This window comes from Mixophyes fleayi, chromosome 12, assembly GCF_038048845.1.
Source record: "Mixophyes fleayi isolate aMixFle1 chromosome 12, aMixFle1.hap1, whole genome shotgun sequence".
Classification (NCBI taxonomy): Eukaryota; Metazoa; Chordata; class Amphibia; order Anura; family Limnodynastidae; genus Mixophyes; species Mixophyes fleayi.
The window spans coordinates 13,339,515-13,367,179 of NC_134413.1; the positions used below are offsets into that span (position 1 = coordinate 13,339,515).

General features: G+C 41.4%; 1 protein-coding gene across 1 annotated transcript; it reads left to right on the forward strand.

Annotated features, from left to right (window-relative positions):
- Positions 1-652: 652 nt before the first annotated feature.
- Positions 653-27,665, forward strand: LOC142108973 (uncharacterized). Its single transcript, XM_075192950.1, has 8 exons — positions 653-742; positions 2,985-3,624; positions 5,291-5,561; positions 7,726-7,873; positions 19,935-20,050; positions 23,245-23,930; positions 26,403-26,676; positions 27,443-27,665. Exons 2-8 carry the CDS (start codon positions 3,006-3,008, stop codon positions 27,648-27,650), a joined length of 2,322 nt encoding a protein of 773 aa, XP_075049051.1. The 5' UTR covers positions 653-742; positions 2,985-3,005; the 3' UTR covers positions 27,651-27,665.

Sequence of the window (27,665 nt, forward strand, 5' to 3'; positions counted from 1 at the left end):
TTTTAAAGTCACTGTTGCATAAAGTGTTTTGACAAAGCACTTTCCTCGCACTGTTTGCAGAATATCAGCACATCTGGGACACAAAGAAACCGTGGCCGTCTTTTATTCAAACATTCAAATCTGCAGGTTTAACGTATTCAAAATCATTTTATGAATCAAATTACCTTGGATTTTAAGCATTAATCATTAATGTAGTACTTTGTGTTGTTTTAGCGCAATGCTTGAAGTTGCCCTGGGATTAGAAATTATTAGTGGGTAAGGTCGGTATGACATCTTCATAGATCTGAGAAGGAAGCACAGAAGATATATGTATATATATATATATATATATATATATATATATATATATATATATATATATATATATATATATATATATATATCACATGGAGATTCACTTAATCGCTGAGGACGATCACAGAGACAAAACGATAACCAACTCCTTGCTTTATTTGAATATGTTTTTTGTGTTTCAGTTTTAAAATCAGCAGAACTATATTTATGAATCAAACCACCTTGTACCATAAATGTATATTAAGGGTTAATTGGTAAATGTAGTACTTTGTGTTCTTTTAACGCAATGCTTGAGGTTGCCCTGGGATCAAAAACTATTATTGGGTCAGGACGGTATGACATCTTCATAGATCTGATAAGGAGACACAGATGATTGATATATATATATATATATATCAATCTCATGGAGATTCACTTTCTCGCTGAGGACGATCGCAGAGACATAACGGTAACCAACTCCTTGTTTTATTTGAATATGTTTTTTGCATTTTAACTTTATCTGTTTTAATGGTATCATTCCCATTATTCTATTTCATTTTGCAATATTTCACTTTGCTTTCCTTTGCTCTAAGGATTCAATACACTGAGTTGAGTTTTATTTATCTGGAACATTTAGTGTAGTGGTCAGGGAACAGGGGTAATTTACCCCAAATGGGGTAAAAATTAAATCCCTGGGGGTAATGCTGCCGATTCACATGCTGTCAGTTGGATTGTAGACCCCTTTAAATGTGAAATTGCTGTTGTACCAGAAGAGCCTCAAGGGTTGGCAGAGGCACTTCTTGAGCTTCCATGCAATAATGAAGCACGTATTGCATTTGAAAACAAAGCAGATCTGTCATATTTTTGGATGTCAACAGCTGCAAAGGCATCAAAATTGCCCATGAGGAGGCAGTCAAAAAGTTGCTGCCTTTTGCAACAACCTACCTTTGCGAACAAGGATTTTCCACTCTAACGAACATAAAAACAAAGCAGAGGAATCGATTGAACGCTGAAGACTGTATCCAAATTGCTCTGGCATCAAAATGCCCCAATATTGATGCTCTCGTATCAAAAATGAAGCAACATCATTTCTCCAAAACCTGAAGTTTTGAAGTTGAAGCTTTCAAATACATTTTGAATAGATTCAATCAAATTTTGAATTCCAATAATTCATAATATATGATTTCCTTCCTTTGAAAATCAAGGGGGTAACGTCGGCGTATCTAAATATATTTGGGGGTAAAAGGTAAAAAAGTTCCCTGACCCCTGATTTAGTGAATTGTTTCAATATAATTTACAGTCATTGCAAACTGAATTTGACACAAAACTAGCCAAACCATTTTCAGGCACGCTTATCATTTATGCTTACCCTTGTAAGTTGGCATATATAGAACAAAGCAAACAAACTGCATAATTATGAAATCAATAAATAAAGACAGTGGTTTGTGGCAAAATTTGTAATCTAAACCAAAATCACTGGCGCACCGTACGGGGTTAATTGTTAGAATAGCTTAAAAAGATACCCAATGGCAACAACAATATGAACAAATGTGTAAATGTGCTTAACAAATTCTGGCTAGTAACGCTGCTGTCAAGGCTGTGTAGCCTTAAATAGTGACCGAAAATAAATACCAATAGACAGCGCAGAGACTAGTCAGATCAACACGATGCTAAAAAGTAAACATTTTATTAATAATCAATAACGTGACTTTGATATCACATCAATAGTGATCAAAACAATACATCCATATAATAATGCAATAAAAATTCTTTCTGAATCCAATGCCTGTAATAATATATGATAATAAATATCTGTATAGTCAATAAATATAGCCCAAATGTTTAATATCCCATTAGGGTTTTGTTGCACAGAGTCCAGATGACAGTCTTGTACTAACTCCAATAAAATAGGTTACTCACAATTGAAACATGGGCTGTTAATCTGTGTCTTTTTGCAACCCTCAGAAAAGATCACTTGAGTTCTGTTGACTATACTGATACATTTTATGCAGTGACATAAAAACAGAAGTAAAAGATGTTTATGTCACTTATTTATTTATTTTTACTTTTACTTTTTTTCTCACTTCAGGGATGACTCAAGAATATTTCCAACTTTTGCCTTAGTGCAGAGTTTACAGTTGAGCAAACCAGGTTGTACTACAAGAGGTTCAAATACAAACTTTTATTGCATACTAGGCAAATAACGCAAATATATCACGTTCTTGCATACGGCACAGACATACTGGTCAGTTATGTTTTTACACTATCCTTTAGAGTTGGGCTAGTCTCCGCCCCCTCCTTCACAACTCTAAATCGGGTTGTGCATTTAACATTTTCCCCCCTGCTGAACAAAATAGATTTTCTAGGTGCACAGTTGGCAGAATTTAGCGGACTTTGCTTCCAACGCCTAGTGGTAGATTTGTTAAAACTTCTAAAAAGGAAATGGAGAGATGTTGCCCTTAGCAACCAATCAGATTCTACCTATCATTTTGTAGAATGTAAAAGATAAATGATAGGTAGAATCTGATTGATTGCTATAGGCAACACTTCCCTGTTTCCTTTCTAGAACTTAGGTATGCTAAATGTACTCCTTTGGTTACGTTTTTGTCCCATTTAGAATAATGGAAAAGTGAGTATTGTATAGTTGAACATGTAGGAGGAACAAATACTAATTTAAAGGTGTATTTACACAACTGTCATATATCCTATAGGTGTAAAACGGCTGTGGAAAGATGAAGTTTCTACGTCCACTCTTCCTGATTTTCATCTCCCTGATACTTGCGTCCACCCAAGTTATACATAACCAAGATGATTTTGGCGATCCAAACGAAAGGCGAGGGCCAAATCTGTCCAAAGCAAATATGCAGTTTGCAGTTGCGTTTTATAAAATTGTCTCTTCCAAAATAGCCAGAGGTCCACCGAATATATTTTTTTCACCACTCAGCCTTTCAACATCCCTCACTATGTTGGCTCTTGGGGCCAAATCGACAACTCGTCAGGAGATTCTCCAAGCTCTGTCCTTATATGGAACCCAAGCGGACATGCAAGAGCTGAACACAGAGTATAAAAAGCTTCTTGATACCCTCAGCATCCAAAGGGAAGATGTAGAACTCAAGTTTGGAAACCGGTTCTTTGTAGAGAAATCAACAAATGTTGTGCCAAAATATGAACAAGATGTTGCCCGATATTACAACGCCTCGATTAAGCTGCTCAGCTTCAGTAATCCGCAAGCTGCCGAGAAAAAGATCAATAGTTATGTGAGAAGCAAGATGGATGGCGAAATAAAAGACTTGGTCAGCAACCTGAATGCTCAGACAAAGCTAGTCCTGGTAGACCTTCTGTCCTGTAACGGTAAGCACATCTTAATATAAGATAGTACAGCTGCTGTGGAACTACAAGTTCAAGCAGGCCTGCCATCCCACTGTATTGAACTGTTGTATGGACATATATCAGAGGTGCTTTGTCCTCAAAAGTAATGCTTAAATTAGTCTTTACCAAAATTACAAATTCTAATTGAATGCCAATTACTTAAAAGTTCTAAGACATGGCAGAAAATTCAGCACCATCTCCGATAAACTCTAATCTGTGCTCTGATAAACTCCGACATGTATGTGAAGTAGCACCATGGTGAGTGTGTAATCACAATGTATTTGTATAGTCCCGAAATTATTGTTCTTATAGTTACCAGCGTCTTTGGATAATGTAAAGAGATGGGAGAAAACTCCTGAGTATCCAGTTAGTTTCCTAAAAAGTCCCAACAGTTCAAATAAAGTATTATGCAGAAGGTTTAGTTCACCTTGTTCACATTGGAATGTAGGGAGATATCTTTAACACCTTGGGCTAGATTTACTAAGCTGCGGGTTTGAAAAAGTGGGGATGTTGCCTATAGCAGCCAATCAGATTCTAGCTGTCATTTTGTAGAATGTACTAAATAAATGAAAGCTAGAATCTGATTGGTTGCTATAGGCAACATCCCCACTTTTTCAAACCCGCAGCTTAGTAAATAAACCCCCTTGTCCATTTTGTTCAGTATTGTACTACCTCAAATAAAGCCATCCCTAACTTATTCTTCCCAGTAACTTTCAACCCTATTCCCTCCCTACCTCTCAGCTTCTTCTCCCTTAATGCCCAGATTGTGCTCATCTTTTCAACCTGTTTAGGCAGGGCAGGGCTTATTTTAGGATTCTGAATGTTGAGAGCTACGATATGACAATACCGCTACAAAATAGAAAAATATGCTCTGCGATCCGAAGGTGAAAGTTGAAGATATTGAAGCTCGGCATCGGCATCGCTGGTGGTAGCCAAATATATTCATAGGGCAACCTGGCGAAACACATATTGTCGGCAATAGAACATATTGCCCTTTGATATATAGACCCCTTAGCTCCTAATTGAAAGGCTTCTCAGTGACATCACTTGTTCGCAATTAATTAAAAGACTATGGGCTAGAGATTTACTAAGCTGCGGGTTTGAAAAAGTGAGGATGTTGCCTATAGCAACCAATCAGATTGTAGCTGTCATTTTGTAGAAAGTGCTAAATAAATGAAAGCTAGAATCTGATTGGTTGCTATAGGCAACATCCCCACTCTTCAAACCCGCAGCTTAGTAAATCTAGCCCTATATCCTCAGGTTGGTTCTAATTTATAGGTGGCATTGTCAGCGACATCATTGGTTCCCAACAAATTGATAGGCTGCCTTCTCATGCCCATTCCCATTCAACCACAAATTGGCTTCCTACACTCATTGTGTAGGGAGAAAAGGGTGCATTTTAAATGGGTTTTTTTGCTACCAGGAAAGGGGAAAAACTGTCTAACAGTGACCTCCAGAGCGCCAAAGAAGATAAATTGCTTATGTGGCCATTTGCCACAGGTCTTCCTGTATAGATCAGGGATATGGGGGGCTGTGTCTAGACCTGTCATTCAAGATTTTTTGGCTGCTCTTGTCTTGTCCCCACTAACATAAAAAACACATGCAATGACATAAAAGCTCACAACATGCCTCCTTCATTTCATTTCAGCAAATTTACAATATCCCTTCAATGCACAAGATACGAAATATGGAGATTTCACCGTGAATCAGATGAGAACCGTGCGAGTCCCAATGCTACACAAAACAAGCTTCTTTAAATCTTATAAGGACACAGAACTACAGTCTACGGTGGTTGAAGTTCCACTTGCTGGCAACATCATCCTGCTTCTTATTGTACCGAAATTGGGAAATCTTGAGAAAGTAGAGATTACATTGACACCTGAGCTCATAAAAAAATATCTTCTCAATACAAGAACCAGGTGAGAACATTCATTAACATTACCTTCACTACTATATAAACGGGACCCCGTGTTTACCTACATAACTGTAATCATGTGTCTGCTATAGTGTAACTAGTGTCTGATGATTTGCCAGCTGAACATGTGAAGTAGAACGGGTCTTACATAAAAATTGGGATGAAGAAAATGTCTTGAATGCATTTAATCTTCTGTCCAGCATAAGATTGCCCAACACTACTCAGCTTTCCAGGGCAGGTATGAACATTTTGCCTCTAAACACCCGGCCAACATAGATGGACACCTAGAGGTGCATAAACTCAATGGAAGAGTCTTCAAGACTTCTCTGTATATACAAATTTCCCAGTTTTGTTGGTTTGTGAGAAGAATGGGTCTATTCATATGTGCGCCAACAACCAAATGTCGAACTTACAGACAATATCTTACTAGTACACATCCATCCTGAGATTGAAGATGTCTGAAATTGCCTGGGATATAGGCTATTGAGCCTGTGAAGTGGCTATTATCGAGTGCCTATGCAAATAAGTATGCATAGATCTATCTGAGCTTCTATGAATGTGAACAGATGCACTAATGCCTTTGGTGTATCCTTATAACCTTTCAGTTACTGATATGAAATGAAATTGTATCTAGATTATCTAATTTTATTGGAAAGAACATCAGTAGCAATGGTTAAAAGCACTTGACCATCTTCAGATAGAAGGTGTGAACCTGTCTCTGAAGAGGTGTCATTAATTCCCTTGTTGTCAAAAGTGTCCCGCACATTGAATTAGTGTCTTTAGAGTGACCCTGTTGGGGAAAAGTCGAGAAGTCTTGAGGTCATAGATAGGATAAAGAGTCTATAGAGGAGAGATGGACAGGAGAATATCATCAGGCTATGCTGACTTATAATGATCCCAGAAAACCATATACCAGCTTACGCATTGATACCAGTCTAGATGATTTAAGAGCAGTCCAACAACACCATCGTGACAAATCCCAAAGTGAGTCATTTTTTTTAGAAGAATTATCCACTGAGCTTCCAAACTGGAGTTTCTGACCTCAACAATTGTTGAAGATACTGCATGACCGGCAGATTTTGAAGTGCACATCCAAAACAGCCCTCTTTCATGTTGACTGCAGACAAATTAGACACCACTGGATACAGATGGCATGTTGCTTTAGATAACTGTAAATCCATATTAAACTACTGGCCTGATCGTAATAATGGAGATATTGATTGGTTGTCTAGGAGGCCCCATGAAATGTTTCATCCCAAGGATGAGTCTATTGAGCTTCTGGCCCCAACTTTTAGGACTATGTGATGTCATGAGTGGCAGTTAACTGGAAATAAGTGGGTTAAAATAAGAAGGATTGACCTCTATCAAAACCTTTCTTTTAAAAGTGTCCTTTAGCAGAAGCAGAAAGAAGCTATTTTACGTGATTTTGTGAAAGGGCCAATGCAAGTCAGATCACATTGAGTTTCAATGAACACCAAATTCCTCTCTCCATTTACTCCTCAGTTTCTTGCCCAGTTCATCTCCAATAAACATTACCTCCATAATGTATCTGCCATTGGCACCTCCCATCAGTTCATACTTATAGTTTTGTGCCAAACTAATAGTTCCACCATGCGACGTTCTGAGCATCTACAATGTCAATATTGCTGTTTTGCCAACAACCGTCTAGCAGTGGAACAACTGTGTGTAACGCTATTGGAGTGTAAATTACTGGAGATGTAAATAGAGCTACCTTGCTTGATTCCATCAAAGAGAGATGGTCTGAAGCCCATTATTACATCAAATTGAACCTGTACACCGAAATGCTTGCTGCAGCTTCACTACTCAAACTTTACCATTGCCAAACCTACATATGCATTGGCCCTTGATTGCCAATTCACCCACCCAGGCCTACGGTGAGGGAGACTCAGCTATACCCAAATTACAGACCCAAATATACTTTAAAGGTAAGCATTGAAAGAAAAGAACCTACACTATCCTCCAGGGGGGGTTACACATGTATCACCAGTAGTGGGAGGTAACCAGGCTCTCAGAAGATGTAATTATTACAAACAAAATGATTGCTTATGATCAGATTTATTTTGACCTGATAATAATAATAAATAAGAGATGACCCAGGGACACAATGTTTCTGTCCACTACTAATATAAACTTTTTATTTTCAACAGTACTTTGGATTTCTACATGCCCAAGATTAAATTTGAGGGACAAATCAAGGCCGAGTATATCTTATTGAGCATGGGGGTGAGGAACGTTTTTAGTGACAACGCTGACCTCTCAGGTTTCTCAGAACAGTCACGACTAAAAGTTTCCCACGTAAGTCATTTTATAGTGTCTTCCTGCCTTAATTCAACCCTTGCTTAACCATAAGACCCCATTTACAGAAATTGTTTTCAGCCAGTGTGTGAACGTCACTCTCACTCAGCACGGCACAGGAATCCGAAACGGAAGGACCACAAACACGGCTTTTACAGAAAATACTCACTAGATGAATAGGGCAGAATGTTTGGTTAAAGCAACTCTTTAAGCTGAATAAAAACTGCTCGTATAAATGAGGTGTTAAGGAGGATTTGAGCTATAAATTAATACGATCATAAAAATCTGCACACCAAAATCCAAAACATGCACAGCATACAAACATAAGGTCGGCGTGGTGTGTTGTCCTTCGATACGTTCACCTTCTGGTAAATGCTGTTACCCTACCTGTTTGGAGGTAGGGTAATAGGTTTATGTATTAAATGCAGATACTATGAATTTAATGTGGGGGCTGGAGGGAGACCTCATTATTAAACGTGTGTACTATTGATTTAACACCGGGGCTGGTTGGAGTTTTCTTAATGTCATGTACCCATCTTTTTTCCAGATAGGACTCCCAACATTGCAGGATCCAGACAAGCAGCAACTGAGCTAACGACACCAGCAGCCACAGGTCAGGAAACAACAAGACAAGGACACACATGCTCAGGTACATGCAGTAGGCGGACACACATACTGGGCCCCACCTAACATTTATGTGGCCCCCATCTACATGATGTCACTTTCAGGCTTTTTTCCCAGGGCCACTTTAAGTTCCCCATCTGCCCCTGCCCTTTTCTATGTAGGTGGGACCCACCCAAGTGTGATACCCCAAAACCTGAGTACCCTGAGGTGTATCTATATGTAAATATGTGTCTACTCATGGCTGTGTTCATGTACCTGCCTGTTTAGATGTGGTTACATTTGTTACTTGTTATAAGTGTTTATCAAGATTTAAAAAAAAAAAAAAAGATTTCTTGAGGAAGAAGTGACAGTTGGGGGTAGTTGGTGGTTGCCAGGGGTGACAGTTGGGGGTGGTTGGTGGTTGTTGGTTCCCGGGGGTGACAGTTGAGAGTGGTTGGTGGTTGCCAGGGGTGACAGTTGGGAGTGGTTAGTGGTTGCCGGGGGTGACAGTTGGGGGTAGTTGGTGGTTGCCAGGGGTAACAGTTGGGGGTGGTTGGTGGTTGTTGGTTCCCGGGGGTGACAGTTGAGAGTGGTTGGTGGTTGGCAGGGGTGACAGTTGGGAGTGGTTGGTGGTTGTCGGGGATGACAGTTGGGAGTGGTTGGTGGTTGCCAGGGGTGACAGTTGGGAGTGGTTGGTGGTTGCCGGGGGTGACAGTTGGGGGTAGTTGGTGGTTGCCAGGGGTGACAGTTGGGGGTGGTTGGTGGTTGTTGGTTCCCGGGGGTGACAGTTGAGAGTGGTTGGTGGTTGCCAGGGGTGACAGTTGGGAGTGGTTGGTGGTTGTCGGGGATGACAGTTGGGAGTGGTTGGTGGTTGCCAGGGGTGACAGTTGGGAGTGGTTGGTGGTTGCCAGGGGTGACAGTTGGGGGTAGTTAGTGGTTGCCGGGGGTGACAGGAGAGAGGAGTGTGATACTCAGGACCGCTGGGAGAGATCCCTGTGTCTGGATAGACTGAGAGAGAAAAATAGGGACAGCATGAAAATCAGACTAAGTGATATATAAACAGATTATTAGTGAAGAAAGCATAATAAGAGAAGTGAGCAAAACAGAGGCTCAGTAATAAGGAAAGTGCTGATAATAAATAATTAGTAGAGAGATCTGTGAATACACAACAGAGACTGAGCTATGTACTGAGGACAGTGTGAGAGGACAGAGACAAGTTGGAGTTGTACAATAACAGTTATACAGACACAGATCAGTATAACTCCACCATTACATCACTGACACTGAGAACATCAGCAGTTACTTAGACACGTTACTGATCCCTATATACTATATACTGATCCCTATATACTATATACTGATCCCTATATACTATATACTGATCCCTATATACTATATACTGGTACCTATATACTATATACTGATCCCTATATACTATAATAATTTATTCTGGCAGAAACATCCATAGATATAGAATTCCAATAAGATATCAGTGTTATTAGTATGGCGGATTTAAAGGTTTGTCAATTGTAAACAGTTTCAAAATGATAAGATATTGTTTAAAAATAATTGTGCACTTCTAAAATAAATATCAGAATATTTAATAATAATAAAAGGAAGTTAGTTAAGAATACACTTGTGTCATTTTAAATCTCTGGATAAATCTCCTTATCTCTCTGGTGCATAGAAAATCTGAAGTGTTAAAACCAGAAAGAGAACTATCTAATACTGGTAAGGTGCAATGTTAATGTAATAGTCCAAAATTTGCAAAGCGCAAGTCACCTGCACCTTTAATAGTTGCACACGTCATGATGTTGTGATGCTAGCAGCGTACAGGAGCTGCGAGGACCCTGCTCAGCCAACTACAGAGAGGAGAAGAAGCAGAGGTAAGTCACATTTACTTTACAATGTTCCCTTTTTACCTGGGGGGTGGGAAGCCTGTTCCCAATATTGTTTGGGGGCACTACTTTGTGGAATAATATGATTTTGGAGACATTATTGTGTGGCAATAATAATTTGTGGCATAAATTGAACTGGGGCACTACTGTATGGCATAATATGATTTGGTGGCATTACTGTGTGGCATAATATGATTTGTGGCATAAATTGAACAATGTGGCATAAATTGAACTGGGGCACTACTGTGTGGCATAATATGGAATATGGTTCCATTATTATGTGTTTTGTGTGTGTTTTGAAAACACACACAAAACACATATACAATTAGAGGGGCACCTTGTCTCACAATAGTTAGAATTAACATGTGTATCCACATACTATTACTACCCTTAGTGAGAATATACAGTGCCACCCCCAACCTTGGCTCCATGGGAACTACCTTTACTGTAGATCAGGGGTTGGCTAAAATGTAGTCAAGCCCAGGTGGGTCAATTTTGCATTTAGATAGAGAGATTTTATATTTTTTATACATATATATATATATATATATATTATTAATAATAATGGAACCATATTCCATATTATGCCACACAGTAGTGCCCCAGTTCAATTTATGCCACATTGTTCAATTTATGCCACAAATCATATTATGCCACACAGTAATGCCACCAAATCATATTATGCCATACAGTAGTGCCCCAGTTCAATTTATGCCACAAATTATTATTGCCACACAATAATGTCTCCAAAATCATATTATTCCACAAAGTAGTGCCCCCAAACAATATTGGGAACAGGCTTCCCACCCCCCAGGTAAAAAGGGAACATTGTAAAGTAAATGTGACTTACCTCTGCTTCTTCTCCTCTCTGTAGTTGGCTGAGCAGGGTCCTCGCAGCTCCTGTACGCTGCTAGCATCACAACATCATGACGTGTGCAACTATTAAAGGTGCAGGTGACTTGCGCTTTGCAAATTTTGGACTATTACATTAACATTGCACCTTACCAGTATTAGATAGTTCTCTTTCTGGTTTTAACACTTCAGATTTTCTATGCACCAGAGAGATAAGGAGATTTATCCAGAGATTTAAAATGACACAAGTGTATTCTTAACTAACTTCCTTTTATTATTATTAAATATTCTGATATTTATTTTAGAAGTGCACAATTATTTTTAAACAATATCTTATCATTTTGAAACTGTTTACAATTGACAAACCTTTAAATCCGCCATACTAATAACACTGATATCTTATTGGAATTCTATATCTATGGATGTTTCTGCCAGAATAAATTATTATAGTATATAGGGATCAGTATATAGTATATAGGTACCAGTATATAGTATATAGGGATCAGTATATAGTATATAGGGATCAGTATATAGTATATAGGGATCAGTATATAGTATATAGGGATCAGTAACGTGTCTAAGTAACTGCTGATGTTCTCAGTGTCAGTGATGTAATGGTGGAGTTATACTGATCTGTGTCTGTATAACTGTTATTGTACAACTCCAACTTGTCTCTGTCCTCTCACACTGTCCTCAGTACATAGCTCAGTCTCTGTTGTGTATTCACAGATCTCTCTACTAATTATTTATTATCAGCACTTTCCTTATTACTGAGCCTCTGTTTTGCTCACTTCTCTTATTATGCTTTCTTCACTAATAATCTGTTTATATATCACTTAGTCTGATTTTCATGCTGTCCCTATTTTTCTCTCTCAGTCTATCCAGACACAGGGATCTCTCCCAGCGGTCCTGAGTATCACACTCCTCTCTCCTGTCACCCCCGGCAACCACTAACTACCCCCAACTGTCACCCCTGGCAACCACCAACCACTCCCAACTGTCACCCCTGGCAACCACCAACCACTCCCAACTGTCATCCCCGACAACCACCAACCACTCCCAACTGTCACCCCTGGCAACCACCAACCACTCTCAACTGTCACCCCCGGGAACCAACAACCACCAACCACCCCCAACTGTCACCCCTGGCAACCACCAACTACCCCCAACTGTCACCCCCGGCAACCACCAACCACTCCCAACTGTCACCCCTGGCAACCACCAACCACTCCCAACTGTCATCCCCGACAACCACCAACCACTCCCAACTGTCACCCCTGCCAACCACCAACCACTCTCAACTGTCACCCCCGGGAACCAACAACCACCAACCACCCCCAACTGTTACCCCTGGCAACCACCAACTACCCCCAACTGTCACCCCCGGCAACCACTAACCACTCCCAACTGTCACCCCTGGCAACCACCAACCACTCTCAACTGTCACCCCCGGGAACCAACAACCACCAACCACCCCCAACTGTCACCCCTGGCAACCACCAACTACCCCCAACTGTCACTTCTTCCTCAAGAAATCTTTTTTTTTTTTTTTAAATCTTGATAAACACTTATAACAAGTAACAAATGTAACCACATCTAAACAGGCAGGTACATGAACACAGCCATGAGTAGACACATATTTACATATAGATACACCTCAGGGTACTCAGGTTTTGGGGTATCACACTTGGGTGGGTCCCACCTACATAGAAAAGGGCAGGGGCAGATGGGGAACTTAAAGTGGCCCTGGGAAAAAAGCCTGAAAGTGACATCATGTAGATGGGGGCCACATAAATGTTAGGTGGGGCCCAGTATGTGTGTCCGCCTACTGCATGTACCTGAGCATGTGTGTCCTTGTCTTGTTGTTTCCTGACCTGTGGCTGCTGGTGTCGTTAGCTCAGTTGCTGCTTGTCTGGATCCTGCAATGTTGGGAGTCCTATCTGGAAAAAAGATGGGTACATGACATTAAGAAAACTCCAACCAGCCCCGGTGTTAAATCAATAGTACACACGTTTAATAATGAGGTCTCCCTCCAGCCCCCACATTAAATTCATAGTATCTGCATTTAATACATAAACCTATTACCCTACCTCCAAACAGGACTAGCAATAAATAGCATTTAAGTTTAATAAATATAACCATTTCCCACAACCATCCCTGGCATTAAATATTTCACATTTAATAAATAGCCCTCCTGCCCAAACTTAACACCATATTCAATTAATAGCCCCAAACCACCGTAGCATTAAAGGTCCTGCCACCTCATCTTAAATAAAATTAATAGGTCCCACTATTAACTAATTAAATTGGCCCACCATCACCCCACATATACATTTGCACACATTAGCCACCACCTACCTCACATCCACATTATATTACCACAAGTCCCCCTGCCCTCACCCCCATTATATTGCCACAAGCCCCATTGCCCACACACACATAACAAACACATTACCATAACACACACACACACACAAATTAATGTCTCATACACACACACTAATACATTTATCATACACACTGACTTACCCCTCCTCTCTCATACACACATTTCTGATACACACAGCCAGACACAAACACACACACACTAATACATTTATCATACACACTGACACACATTCTCTCATACATACATACATACATACATACAGACACACAATCTCACCTTTCCTGCTTTGCTTCCACCATGACAGTGTGGGCAGTGGGCATATCTTCTCTGATTGGCTGAGTGACTGTGTCAGCCAATCAGCGCATAGCAGAGTGATGGGAGACAGTGAGGAGTTCCTGCGTGAGCAGGAAGCTCCTCTGCTTTACCAGCAGCCATAGTTGCCAATTCCACTTATAACAAGCGGAATTGGGCTTCTTTTTTTGTGAAGTTGCAGGGTTTTTTCCACTGCCGCGGGTAGCTTGTTTTTGGGTTTGGAGACTTTCTCCAAGTCCTCAGGCTGCATAATCGTTTTTTTTTTGTGGGGGGGGGTTTCTCTGTTACCATTTTGTGATTGGGGCATTCAGGTTTTTTTTTGGTGTGTGGGTTATGCAGAGAATTCCTCCAATGAAGTGGTGCTTTGTGGGTGGGCGGAGTCAGAGGAGGACGTGGAATAAATCACACAAAGACGGATCTACAGCAACCTACTGAAAGAAGTGCCTGTGACAGACACAGGATCCCTGCACTTATAGCAGGTAACACTATATAACACCCTCCCTCCCATTCAGTAGCTGCTCATGTCAGAAGACTGCTTTCAGAGCCCTATTTTATACTGTTATATCATGGGGCTGTGTGGTATAGACATACCAGTGTCCTAAATTACAGCATTTGCTTTTTCATTTGCCATATCAGCGTATAAATGTGTCCTCTTGTGTTTATAAAGATTTTCTAAATAGAGATTCAGTGTAAAAATTAGTGTTATAGAAAAGGACGGTCCCCTGTAAGTTGGGCTTTTTAGGATTGTTTTGGGCTTGTTTTTCACTAAGTGGTTGCTTGTTTTTAATTTCAGAGTTGGCTACCCTGCCAGCAGCATAGAGTGCTACTACACTTACCTCTCCTGGTCTTGGTGATCGTATTCTGGCCCCGCCTCCTAGCAAAAGGGGCCGAGGCCATCGAACAGCGGGGCCTACCGGGTACTGGTGCTTAGCGTGTAATGAGGTACACGAATGTGTTGCTCGCAGCGTGAAATAAGGTGTACAGATGTGTCAGTTCTGTTAAGGCAGTAAATAATGGATACAACAGAGTATATATATCACAGTGACACACACACACAGATGACAAAACTAGCAGGCAGGATTGGCACAACTAAATACACTGGTGCGGAGTCTAAGACCCCCCCCCAGCAGATTTCACCAGGCAAGAGGATATGGACTTCGCTCAGGAGTACCCAGGTCGCAGCCCAGCGCAGTTGGTTCTCTCCGTGAAAGCAGCAGAGTACTTAGCTGGTATGAGGACTCTGCAGATGGAAATGCGGGTATGGGCGTGCTGCTGTCAGAGAGACTGAGCACAGGAGTTGAAGAAATACAAATAGCTGCTATACTTCCTAGTATAGTCCTGGAGCGGGAGTATTAATGTTGGACACAATTGATACTCGAGCAATGAGCAGGTGCTTATAGTGGCCGGTTGATTGGTCATTTCCTGCATGTAATCAGTACTGGAGGTTAGTGGTAACACCTGAGGGAGGTGTGATGTCATCTGTAGCCTGAGGCTGAGCCCAGCTGGGTGCTGATAAGGGGTCTAATTGGGAAGGCAGCAATCAGTGTCTGCTAAGTGTTGGAGACCAGTGATGTCTAAGACTGCTGGTACTGACACTACTAGGACTGGACCTGGACTGAACCTGAAGGAGTTCTGTATTCTGCAGCATCTGAAAACAACTTTCACACATCTAGGGGTAAATGTATTAAAGTGCGATTTTGCAAATCCAGCGATTTTTCTCGGAAGAGTTGAAACTTGCAGATGTATGAAGCTGAGATTTCATGCAAAATCACCAGAGTTCTGCTTCTGTCAAAATCGCTATTTGCAAAATCGCCAGAGATCAAACTCCCGACTGTTTGCCACTGCAGCTATACAGCTCTCAAATGTATGAAGCTGCGAGTTAGCAAACTCAGGAGGGTTTGCTTCAAAACACGCCACATACAACACATTGCTTGATAGCAGCGTGTTGTATAAACACATCACTGTTACACTGCCCTGGTAGTGTTAAAATGGTAAAGAACAGATCAAAGTGGGAAAAAAAAACCCGTGGGGTCCCCCCCTCTATTCCAGCTTAACCCTAGTGCTGCCTGACTAGTGCTGGTAATGTGAAAATCGGGGAAAAATTTTGCGTGGGGTCCCCCCGATTTTCACTTTACCAGCACTAGGCAAACCAGCCAGGGTTGGCGGCACTATAGCAGTGGGACACACGGCAGGGGTCCCCCTGCCATAATGACTAACCAACCCTAGACTGTTCAGCCCTGGGCTGGATTCCCTAAGGAGTGGGGTCCGCCAAAAAAAACGAGCGGGTCCCCCCCCCCCTAGAGACCCCCAGCCCAGTGCTGATAGCACTAGGGCTCTTCCTACTACCCCTGGGCTGTGGGTAGTATGGAAATACAGCGAAAAAGAGTGAAAAAAATTAACTGACGCCATTTTGTTTTGTGGAACTACAAGTCCCAGCCAGCCAGGTTGCCCAAAATTGTGTGGGTATGCTCGCTGATTGTATAACTACAAGCACCAGCATATCCATGGCAGCCAGGGCATGTTGGCACTTGGAGAACCACAAGTGCCAACATGCCCTGACATCCCTGGCTTGCTGGGACCTGTAGTTCCACGAAAAAAAAATGTTAAATAAACCACAACACAACACAACACAATACCACATACATTTAATAAAAATAAAAAAAACCCACAATAAACACAGTAACCACTCTCATTTACACCACATATATTTATTAAAAATAATAACACTCCAAATACCAAAGATGTCTTCTTTCTGGTCCAAACTCTCCTGGCTTGCCCCAGTCCCAGATTAATTATACCATCCAATTGTCCGGCTTGAGAAATGTCCAAAAGAAATTAAAGTTCCAATGGTCCAGGCTTGCTCCAGTCCCAAATTATTTGTACCCTCCAAAAGTTTTTGCTTGAAAAATCTCTTCTTCACTTCGCCCAGAAGGGGCCCCTTGTTGATAGAAGTCTTCTTTGCTTTGGCCAGGAGGGCCCCATATCTGTAATTCCCACGACTCTTTAATCTTGCTTAAAGAAAAATAAAAAAATCAGGCGCCGACGCTAACTCCTCCTACCTAGTAGGAGGTCCGGTACGCAATGAACTTGCGTTCATTGCTCAAGCTCTATATACTGTATTATGTGATTTTCCCACGCTAGTAGGGAAATCACCTAATACTGTAAATAGAGCTTACGCAAGTAGCGTAGCGCATGAGCAATGAGCTAGGCTACTTGCATAAGCTCTATTTACAGTATTAGGTGATTCCCCCACTAGCGTGGGAAAATCACATAATGCTCTTTGTTTAGGAATCCGTTTAGCACACTAGCTGTTTTCACAGCCAAAGATTTGAGGATGCAAAGGTCTTGTTCTACGATAACTTTGAACAGAATATCATTTGCGTTGTGGTCTGGCATGTCTGACTCCTCTGCAGTGTCGAAGGGCAGCCGCCTTGTCAGCATCTCAAACATGACGACACCCAGCGCCCACAAGTCGACGCTCAAACTATAATCTTCGCCTTGCAACATTTCCGGAGCAAGGTAATGGGGTGTGCCACAGAACGAGCTAGTTGTTCCTCCAGTCTGCAAGCCTTCCTTGCACACGTCGTAGTCCGTAAGCTTTATGTGCCCTTGAGAATCCAGTAGGATGTTGTCCGGCTTTACGTCCCGAAAAATAATACCTCGCTCGTGCAGGAAGTTTAAGGCAAGACTGACTTCAGCTGAATAGAAGCTGGCATGTTTCTCAAAGAGCTTCCTTCGACATTGCATGTGAAAGCTTAGATCTCCACCGTTGACATAGTCAATGACAAAGAAGAGTCTGCTTTCGGTCTGGAAGCAGGCGTGTAGTCCAACAAGGAGTGGGTGGTTTGAGCCTAGCTGGTACACACTCTTCTCAGTTTGCACCCAGTCCACTTTTACAGCATAGATGTTTCCAGTTTGTACATTGTACATGGCCCCATACTTACATTACCCCCTTAAAAGCAGCGGTAACAGCGTCAGCGAGGTCAGTGACGTCATCCAGTGCAACCGGAGTCTTCAGTGTTTTGGATTGCTTGAAGTCGTGAAGTGCAACAGTCGTGATGTATCCTCGTCATGGAACCAGGCAGCCGCTGACTACCACCGATGTCATCAGTACTGGAGGCTTGTGGTAAAACCTGATAGAGGTGTTATGTCATTTCTAGCCTGATGCTAAGCCCAGCTGGGTCCTGCCGGTGTAATTTCTCTCCCTCCTAACTGCCGCTCTCTCTCTCTGAGGTAATTCTTCTCACTCCTGACTGCCGCTCTCTCTCTCTGAGGTAAATCCTCTCACTCCTGACTGCCGCTCTCTCTCTCTGAGGTAATTCTTCTCACTCCTGACTGCCGCTCTCTCTCTCTGAGGTAAATCCTCTCACTCCTGACTGCCGCTCTCTCTCTCTGAGGTAATTCCTCTCACTCCTGACTGCCGCTCTCTCTCTCTGAGGTAATTCCTCTCACTCCTGACTGCCGCTCTCTCTCTCTGAGGTAATTCCTCTCACTCCTAACTGCCGCTCTCTCTCTCTGAGGTAATTCCTCTCACTCCTGACTGCCGCTCTCTCTCTCCGAGGTAATTCCTCTCACTCCTGACTGCCGCTCTCTCTCTCTGAGGTAATTCCTCTCACTCCTGACTGCCGCTCTCTCTCTCTGAGGTAATTCCTCTCACTCCTGACTGCCGCTCTCTCTCTCCGAGGTAATTCCTCTCACTCCTGACTGCCGCTCTCTCTCTCCGAGGTAATTCCTCTCACTCCTGACTGCCGCTCTCTCTCTCTGAGGTAATTCCTCTCACTCCTGACTGCCGCTCTCTCTCTCTGAGGTAATTCTTCTCACTCCTGACTGCCGCTCTCCCCTTGGCCTGCTGGGAAATGTCATTTTCTTTAGCAGTCCCTGACGCTAGTGCGCATGTGTGGGCCATCGGGTTTGCCGGCACTACCAAAAGAACATTCTTGACTGTGTTACTGTGCATCTGCAACCTACGCAGGGCAAAGGCAGACATTTTATGGCCTTAACCAACATTCATATAAGAATAAAGCCTAACAGTTCACCAGCAACTAGGGAACTACATTGATGCACAAGGCACAAATTGCCTCATGGGTGGGTAATCTTCCTAGAGAATTCATAGGCTGGATATAAGTTCGGCCAACAAAATGGCTGCCTCCATTATGTGATGTTTCTAGGAATTCATAGGCTGGATATTAATTCAGCCAACAAATGGATGCCTCCGCTGTGAGCAGACCAAAGGTAAACTTTAAAGGACAAGTCTGCCTTTGTAGGGGTTAAATATGCAAAAATAGACCCAGAATGCAACCCTTATCTAATATTTATGCTTTGGTTAGATACACTCTCTGGTAGGGTGCACCTAAAATGTAGTTTTTTCTGCATAGTTTCAATATGCAAAAGGCTCTGTATACATATATATATATATATATATATATATATATATATATGTCGTCTGTTTACACCTGCTTGTCCACTGCCATGTCATGTTGTGGCCAACATAATTGGTTTAAATAGAGTAGCCAAAATGCTACACATGCTACTCCGTTCAGACTGTGACATTGGGTTTGTGACAAAAATAGCCACAAGAAGTAGGATTTATGTATGGAACAAGTTTAGAATAGGCTCGTACATTCACTTCTGGAAAGATACAATAATCTCCTTTCATCCTTGGCCTCATCTTCCGATCTCCTGTGGATCTGTTGTCTTCTAATCCCGCCCCCCCCCTTTAAGGGGACATACCTGAAAGGTAAGTATGCTATTACTAGATGTTACTGCGTGGGATGTTTTGCTGACATTTGTGTGTGTAAATCTGTTAATAAATACTGGAAAGGAGTCAGCATGTCCCATACTTTGGATTGTCAAATATTTGCTGGGACAGCGAACGTTGGTCTCTGACACGCTCAGCAGATCTGTGAAGTGACAACAGCGGCTACAGGTAAGATTTACTCTTTTTAGAAAAGTATCTTTCAGAATAGCTTGAAGATGCTGAAAATTATTTGTCTCAATTTCTAAGTAGAAGGATTTGAGGGGATTTGGGTCTCGTAGTAACATGAGGGTTTACTTGAGGAATTCGGCTCAAATTTGTCATAAAGGCGCCAAAACCATTTCCAATCGAAATGCAGCTGAGGTGCGGTCAGTCAATGAGGAGACTAATAATCTATTTACCGATCATGTTCATTTTTAAACGAGTGGTGATAAAGTTGTACGAAGGTGGAAACGTTTATAAAAAGGCAAATGGATGAGAAGAATTCCTCACAGGGCCTGAGTCGTTAACGCCCGTGAGTGCATCGCGAGTTTGTTTTAAACCGCACGTAAATCGTACTCTGCGTATTCCCGAAGACAGCAAGGAACGGATCTAAAGATACATGTGGTGATGACTTCGGGTGCAGGTTCACTTTGCTGTACTAGACCATACGCTGCAGGATGCATACAATACCGAATAGAAATATGTATATATATTCAATTAATGTTACAAGTCAGTATTATAGTCATTTGTGATTACACAACTTTTTTTAAAAAAAATGTGTACACATGTTATAGCATGCATACGATTCTGACGTAGCTAGGACTTAGACTAGACCTCTGGCTGGAGCAAGAGATACGGCAGAAAACCAGCCTACTTCTGTGTGCGCCCAGGTTTGGTTAGGACGTGGCTGCACGGGAACGCCCTTACTGTATATCGCCTACGTGCATCCGCCCATTCCCTCCCCGAAATCATAGGCTGTAGTTAGTGTCGTTTGCTCTCGAAGATGACTTGGGCGTTGCTGCGTTCTGTGGCGTATCATCCGGTTCTGGGCCTGCGCAGAGTTATTTAGCGGACGATACGCACAACATCGCCAGATACGTTCCTTAATGACTCAGACCCACAGTTCTTATTTTTCTAGTTTAAACATAAAAATAATGGTAGAAAAGGCTGCATAATATATAATGTATTATTATTTTTAATATTTTCTAGAATAATGTTTTCAAGAACGCCACTTTTTAGTAAATGCATGTATGAAATAATCGCCTTTGAGTGAATTTCCTGCATTTTGTTATGAATCCTTAAAATAACAAAAATTGGATTACTTTCAAATTATAGAAAGAAGGAAATTTACGGTGCAGGTTTATGGGCTTAAACAATCCTGTAAGAAGAGGATTAAGCTACTGATGCCTTTACTGCATGTGGTATTACAGCATAATGGGGTGAATTCAATTCCCCCCAGATTAGTGCCGCGATAACTCTATTACCGCTATTACAGTAGAGTCAACCCAGCTTTCTGCTCGCGGCTCAGGGAGCTGCGACCAAAAAAACGGCATTGAAATTAACGTAATAACAGTAATACTGCGCAGGCCACGTTTCTTTATACAGTAACGCGACCAATTGAATTCCTCCCAATGTGTTTTAAACCTTTTGCTAAGCAGAAGCTATAAACAAATAAAATACAAATAAAATGTATATGTGCCATTTGTTTTAACCAGTGGCAGTTATATTAATCAATGTTAACCCTCCTCTTACCATATTTTATTATAAATGCCAAATCGATCTTCCCAATATCTGAAAACAATTTCAAGGTATACTTTAATTGTGGTGATCTGAACTCTGTATTTGTTTTGTACAGAATACCCCATACTGATGTATATAAATTAATTTAATTAACATAGGATAATGTACCTATCATAACCTGACCACTGGATATGATCATAATACAATTCTATTACACTATATACAGACATAGGACACTACACCTCCAACATGACCTGACCACTGGACATGATCATAATACAATTCTATTACACTATATACAGACATAGGACACTACACCCCCAACATGACCTGACCACTGGACATGATCATAATACAATTCTATTACACTCTATACAGACATAGAACACTACACCTCCAACATGACCTGACCACTGGACATGATCATAATACAATTCTATTATACTAGTCTATACAAACATAGGACACTACACCTCCAACATGACCTGACCACTGGACATGATCATAATACAATTCTATTACACTCTATGCAGACATAGGACACTACACCCCCAACATGACCTGACCACTGGACATGATCATAATACAATTCTATTACACTCTATGCAGACATAGGACACTACACCCCCAACATGACCTGACCACTGGACATGATCATAATACAATTCTATTATACTAGTCTATACAAACATAGGACACTACACCTCCAACATGACCTGACTACTGGACATGATCATAATACTATTCTATTACACTCTATACAGACATAGGACACTACATCCCCAACATGACCTGACCACTGGACATGATCATAATACAATTCTATTACACTCTATACAAACATAGGACACTACACCCCCAACATGACCTGACCACTGGACATGATCATAATACAATTTTATTGCACTCTATACAGACATAGGACACTACACCCCTACATGACCTGACCACTGGACATGATCATAATACAATTCTATTATACTAGTCTATACAAACATAGGACACTACACCTCCAACATGACCTGACTACTGGACATGATCATAATACTATTCTATTACACTCTATACAGACATAGGACAGTACACCTCCAACATGACCTGACCACTGGACATGATCATAATACAATTCTATTACACTCTATATAGACATAGGACAGTACACCCCCAACATGACCTGACCACTGGACATGATCATAATACAATTCTATTACACTCTATATAGACATAGGACACTACACCTCCAACATGACCTGACCACTGGACATGATCATAATACAATTCTATTACACTCTATATAGACATAGGACACTACACCTCCAACATGACCTGACCACTGGACATGATCATAATACAATTCTATTACACTCTATATAGACATAGGACAGTACACCCCCAACATGACCTGACCACTGGACATGATCATAATACAATTCTATTACACTCTATATAGACATAGGACACTACACCTCCAACATGACCTGACCACTGGACATGATCATAATACATATCTATTACACTCTATATAGACATAGGACAGTACACCCCCAACATGACCTGACCACTGGACATGATCATAATACAATTCTATTACACTCTATATAGACATAGGACACTACACCTCCAACATGACCTGACTACTGGACATGATCATAATACAATTCTATTACACTCTATATAGACATAGGACACTACACCCCCAACATGACGTGATCTCTGAACATGATCATAATACAATTCTATTACACTGTATATAGACATAAGACACTACACCCCCAACATGACTTGATCTCTGAACATGATCATAATATAATTCAACTGTGTTCCTTGTCATTCTCAACAGGATAGCAAAAGGAAGTCACACCATGAGGGTCATACTTGTCATCTTTGTCCTTTATGGGTTAACTCTGGCCCATTGTGAAACTAAAGGGGGCAAGTCAAAGAAGGAAAAGCACAAACATGAGATACACCCAACTCCTGAAAAAACATTTACGAATCCTCTAAATGCTACCACAGAGCTTTCGGCTTATAACATATCTGAAATGAATAGCGACTTTGGATTCAACCTCTACAGGAGGATGGCCGACAAGCATGACAACAACATCTTCTTCTCTCCTTTCAGCGTTTCTTTCACTCTTGCTTCCTTAATGCTTGGGACCCAGGGCAAGACTCATGAACAGCTGCTGAGTGGCCTAAATTGGGAGGCATTTCAGAAGCACAAACACCCCGATTTATTGCCGACATTGCTGAAACAACTGAGGGAAGGAATCAAAGTGAGCGACGGGTACTCTCTGGACCTTGGAAGTTTCTCCTTTGTACATGAAGATTTTTCCATCTTCGAGGAATTTCTCAACCGGACCAAGATGTACTTTGACATGGAATACCAAAATATTGATTTCCACAACCCGTATTCCAAACACAGAATCGGTGACATGATCAGCAAGAAGACAAGGGGGAGAATTTCTGAGCTTCTGGACTATATTGACCCCCTGACCAAGCTGATGTGTTTTGATTTCATCTTATTTAAAGGTATTGTCCGTCTGTCTTTCTGTCTACTCACGGTGCAGCCAACACACCTTCACTGGAGCTCAGAGTGTCAAATGGGCCCTTAGCCGATACAGATTTTAAAACATATATTTTGGCTACCAAGTTATCATCCCAGCTGTCTCGACACAAAAAAAGTGATGAATTGTTTTAGAGAGCACTTAAAATTCAAAGTTCACTTGCAGTAGAAATCACCATAGAGAAGGCATTAGGGATTGGTTATTTAAAGAATATCTAAGGTATCTGTAAATTGAGGAAAGTGGGGCTTCAGGTAGAATTTAAATTGCGATCGGTGGTATACTGGTGTCTGTTTAGCTGAAGGCTAGTGGCCAGTGGTGCATAAGAGCATACTTGCTAACTTTTCCTCGTTGGCTTCAGGGAGATCCTGGAGGAGGTGGGCGTGCGGGGGCGGGGCTTGCGGAATCGCATCATTTTGGCACCGCCCCCTAAACAATTGTCACAATTTGGCCAATTACATGAGGGGGAGGGGCTAAGATGACGCAATATTTGTGTCATTAAGCCCCGCCCCCCACCACTCATCTATTGCGGGGATGAGAACCGCGAGGTTTCCCTGCTCTCCCAGAACATTCCAGGAGAGTAGGCAACTGTGCGTTAAAGAAAAGCAGCTAATGAGTCTCTAGAGACTGAAGTGTCTTTTACATTTCTGTCTCCATTACTGAAGTCATGTTGTCTTACCTGTCAGTCTTTGATTAAATCTTGGTCTCCATGAAAATGGCCACCTCCATAGGCATCAATACATGGACAAAGGACACAATTTCTGAACTGTGTCATCATGCCACAGATGGCGAAGCCAACCACGTCTTGTACTGGCTCAGCATCAGGGAGAATGCCAGACTCTTCAGGGAGTGAGGGAGATCACCCCTATTTCAGGGAGAGTTGGCAAGTATGCATAAGAGAGTCAATATACTGAAAGCATATTGAGAGCTTTAAAATACAATCAGTTGTATAGAGCAGCTGATACTCAGATGATAGCTAGGTTGGCACACAAAAGGGTAATCAGGTGTAAGCCACGTTGGCACAAAAAAACAAGTAGTCAGACGTTAACACAAGCAAAGCACACAAAATATTTCAGCAAAGGCTTATTGAGAAGTGCCTATATATTGGCTCAAACAGCAAACAGGAGCCAAGACAGATTATGCTGAAGTAATACTGGCCATCTTGGTTAAGGGAAGGTTCAAGAGCAAGGGGCGGCTTCTAGTGGCTGGAGGTGGGAATGCTAGCTATTCCTAACATCCTATTTAAAAATAAATTATTTCTATTAAAAATAAAATTTATTTTCAATGTATGTATAAAAGTTCAAGACAATGGACATTATCTAATCTACACGAAAAACTTTAAACTTTCATATTTGTATTTGATAACATTGGTGGGAGCTACTATATTGCTTTCTCACTTACAGTGTGTGTCATCCAAAGAAAAAGTGAGAAATACTATAATAATAATATAGTAGGCAGCTTCCATTATACATAGGTCAGAGGTCCACTTTAAATAAGATATCTCCCAGGCATTGTATATTTGCATTATTCTGCGAGAAAGGTTCTTCAGAAGATGCACTGGTGATTTGACTGGCTAATTTTATCATCTTTTTAACCAAGTTGACCGACTAGTGTGGCATTTTGATCCATCCTAACCCATCATTTGGATTGGAACTGATGCAGGGTGAAAAATGAGTTGGGTTATGATCTCAATGTTAAATGTGTGAGGTGGACCTGGAAGTAGGAGAAGGAGAGAATTGTTAGAGGAAAATGGGATCCTGTGACTTGGCAGGTTTGCCAGTAACCACTTAGCCACGTTGGCTAAGTGGTTAGCACTTCTGCCTCACAGCACTGAGGCCATGAATTCAATTCCCGACCATGGCCTTATCTGTGAGGAGTTTGTATGTTCTCCCCGTGTTTGCGTGGGTTTCCTCCTGGTACTCCGGTTTCCTCCCAGACTCCAAAAACATACTGGTAGATTAATTCGCTGCTAACAAATTGACCCTAGTCTGTGTGTCCGTCTGTGTGTCCCTGTCTGTGTGTTAGGGAATTTAGACTGTAAGCCCCAATGGGGCAGGGAGTGATGTGAGTGAGTTCTCTGTACAGCGCTGCGGAATTAGTGGCGCTATATAAATAAATGGTAATAATAATAATAGAGCCCTTTAATGATGGATACATGAACAGCCACAGAACCTGTGTAATGTTTATTTGTCAGCAATTAAAGGACTGATTTGGCAACCCTGATCGGATGGCTGAATTGTAACTAGTGGACGGCTCAATATGAATTAATATAGCCCAAGCAGAGGTGTTTTCCTTCGTGGTATGCAGCCTGTATTAGACGCGTTCAGTGGTGGAAATCACCTGAAATGTTTCCATGACCTGTGTTCTTAACAAAGCTGCAATTAGTTGTGTCCTAGAAAGCATCTTGTATTCTGTTTGTAATATAACTTTTACTTCTCAGGTAAATGGCAAATCCCCTTCAAGCCGGAGTCAACAGTTACAGACACATTCTTTATAAACAAATACAATTCGGTGAAAGTACCAATGATGTTCAAGACGGATGAAGTGGCCTCGATGATAGACAAATCCTTGTCGTGCACCGTCCTCAAGCTCCCGTATAGAGGGGGTGCTCACATGCTGATCGCCATGCCGGAGAATGAAGGGAACTTTGATGCATTAGAGGATGGTTTAACAATGGAACTGGTTACAAGGTGGCTGGAGAAAATGGAGAGCAGGTACTGACACTAAGCACTAAAACCTGAGTTGTGATCGGAGACAATAGCACAATGAGCACACACTCTGCAGCTAAGGTTGATTCCTCTGCAGCTCTATATAAAAATAATATAAAACAAACAGTAAATAGTAAATGTAAAAGAAACGTCTCTTGAGATGTGTCAAGAGGGTTTGTAGACTTTTGTTTTGGTTGGGGGAGGGTAAGTTTTAAAGTACACAATAGAACCAAAGGATTTAACAGTATCAACAATACTCTACCTCTAACTGTTGGTAAGGTACACTCTCTAGCAGAGTGTATCTAATCATTTATTTAAGAGTGCACTTGTTCTGTTACCGATTTCTACCTTAAGTCTCAAAATCTCATGATGCTTAAAGTGACGGCCCCATCCTTGGCAGTTCTACTACTGTGTTGATTAAAACAAAGCCATGTCCTTTAACCAGATCAGCCTAATTCAATATCCAAGTATACACAATAAATATTTGTCATATGATTACATGCTTTAACCAGTTTGGCATTTGAACCATTCTCTTCTCTCTGCTTTGTCGGTAGCCCCTCCCTAATGTCCGCTGTATAAACCCAGTTTAGCAGTAGGCTAGTAGTTTACAAAGAAAACAGGTCCACAGATTTTACAGTCCATAAATGACCGTTATTGTGAATTTTTTGTTATTATAAGGACAGTGTGGTTGAATGACATCTGTGCAGTATACAGTGTGGACTGTTTTACAATACACATTGCAATCTATTTATATATTTTTAATTTCCTCCAGCAAAACTGATATTTTCTTTCCGAAATTCAAACTGGACCATAAGTACAAGCTGAAGACGTCCCTGGAAGAACTTGGAATTAAAGATGTATTCACTGGGAAGGCAAACCTGACCGGAATGACGGAGGAAAGAAACCTCAAACTTTCTGAGGCGAGTATCACTTACCGTTCAAAAACAAGGCTCATTCTAGTGAGCACAGTACAATTGTGAGAATATTTTCCCGTG

Coding starts and splice junctions, on each gene's coding strand:
- LOC142108973 (XM_075192950.1), top strand. CDS start 3,006: ATGAAGTTTCTACGTCCACTCTTCCTGATTTTCATCTCCCTGATACTT. Junction 5,562..7,725: donor CTTCTCAATACAAGAACCAG/GTGAGAACATTC, acceptor TATTTTCAACAG/TACTTTGGATTTCTACATGC. Junction 20,051..23,244: donor CGAAATGCAGCTGAGGTGCG/GTCAGTCAATGA, acceptor CATTCTCAACAG/GATAGCAAAAGGAAGTCACA.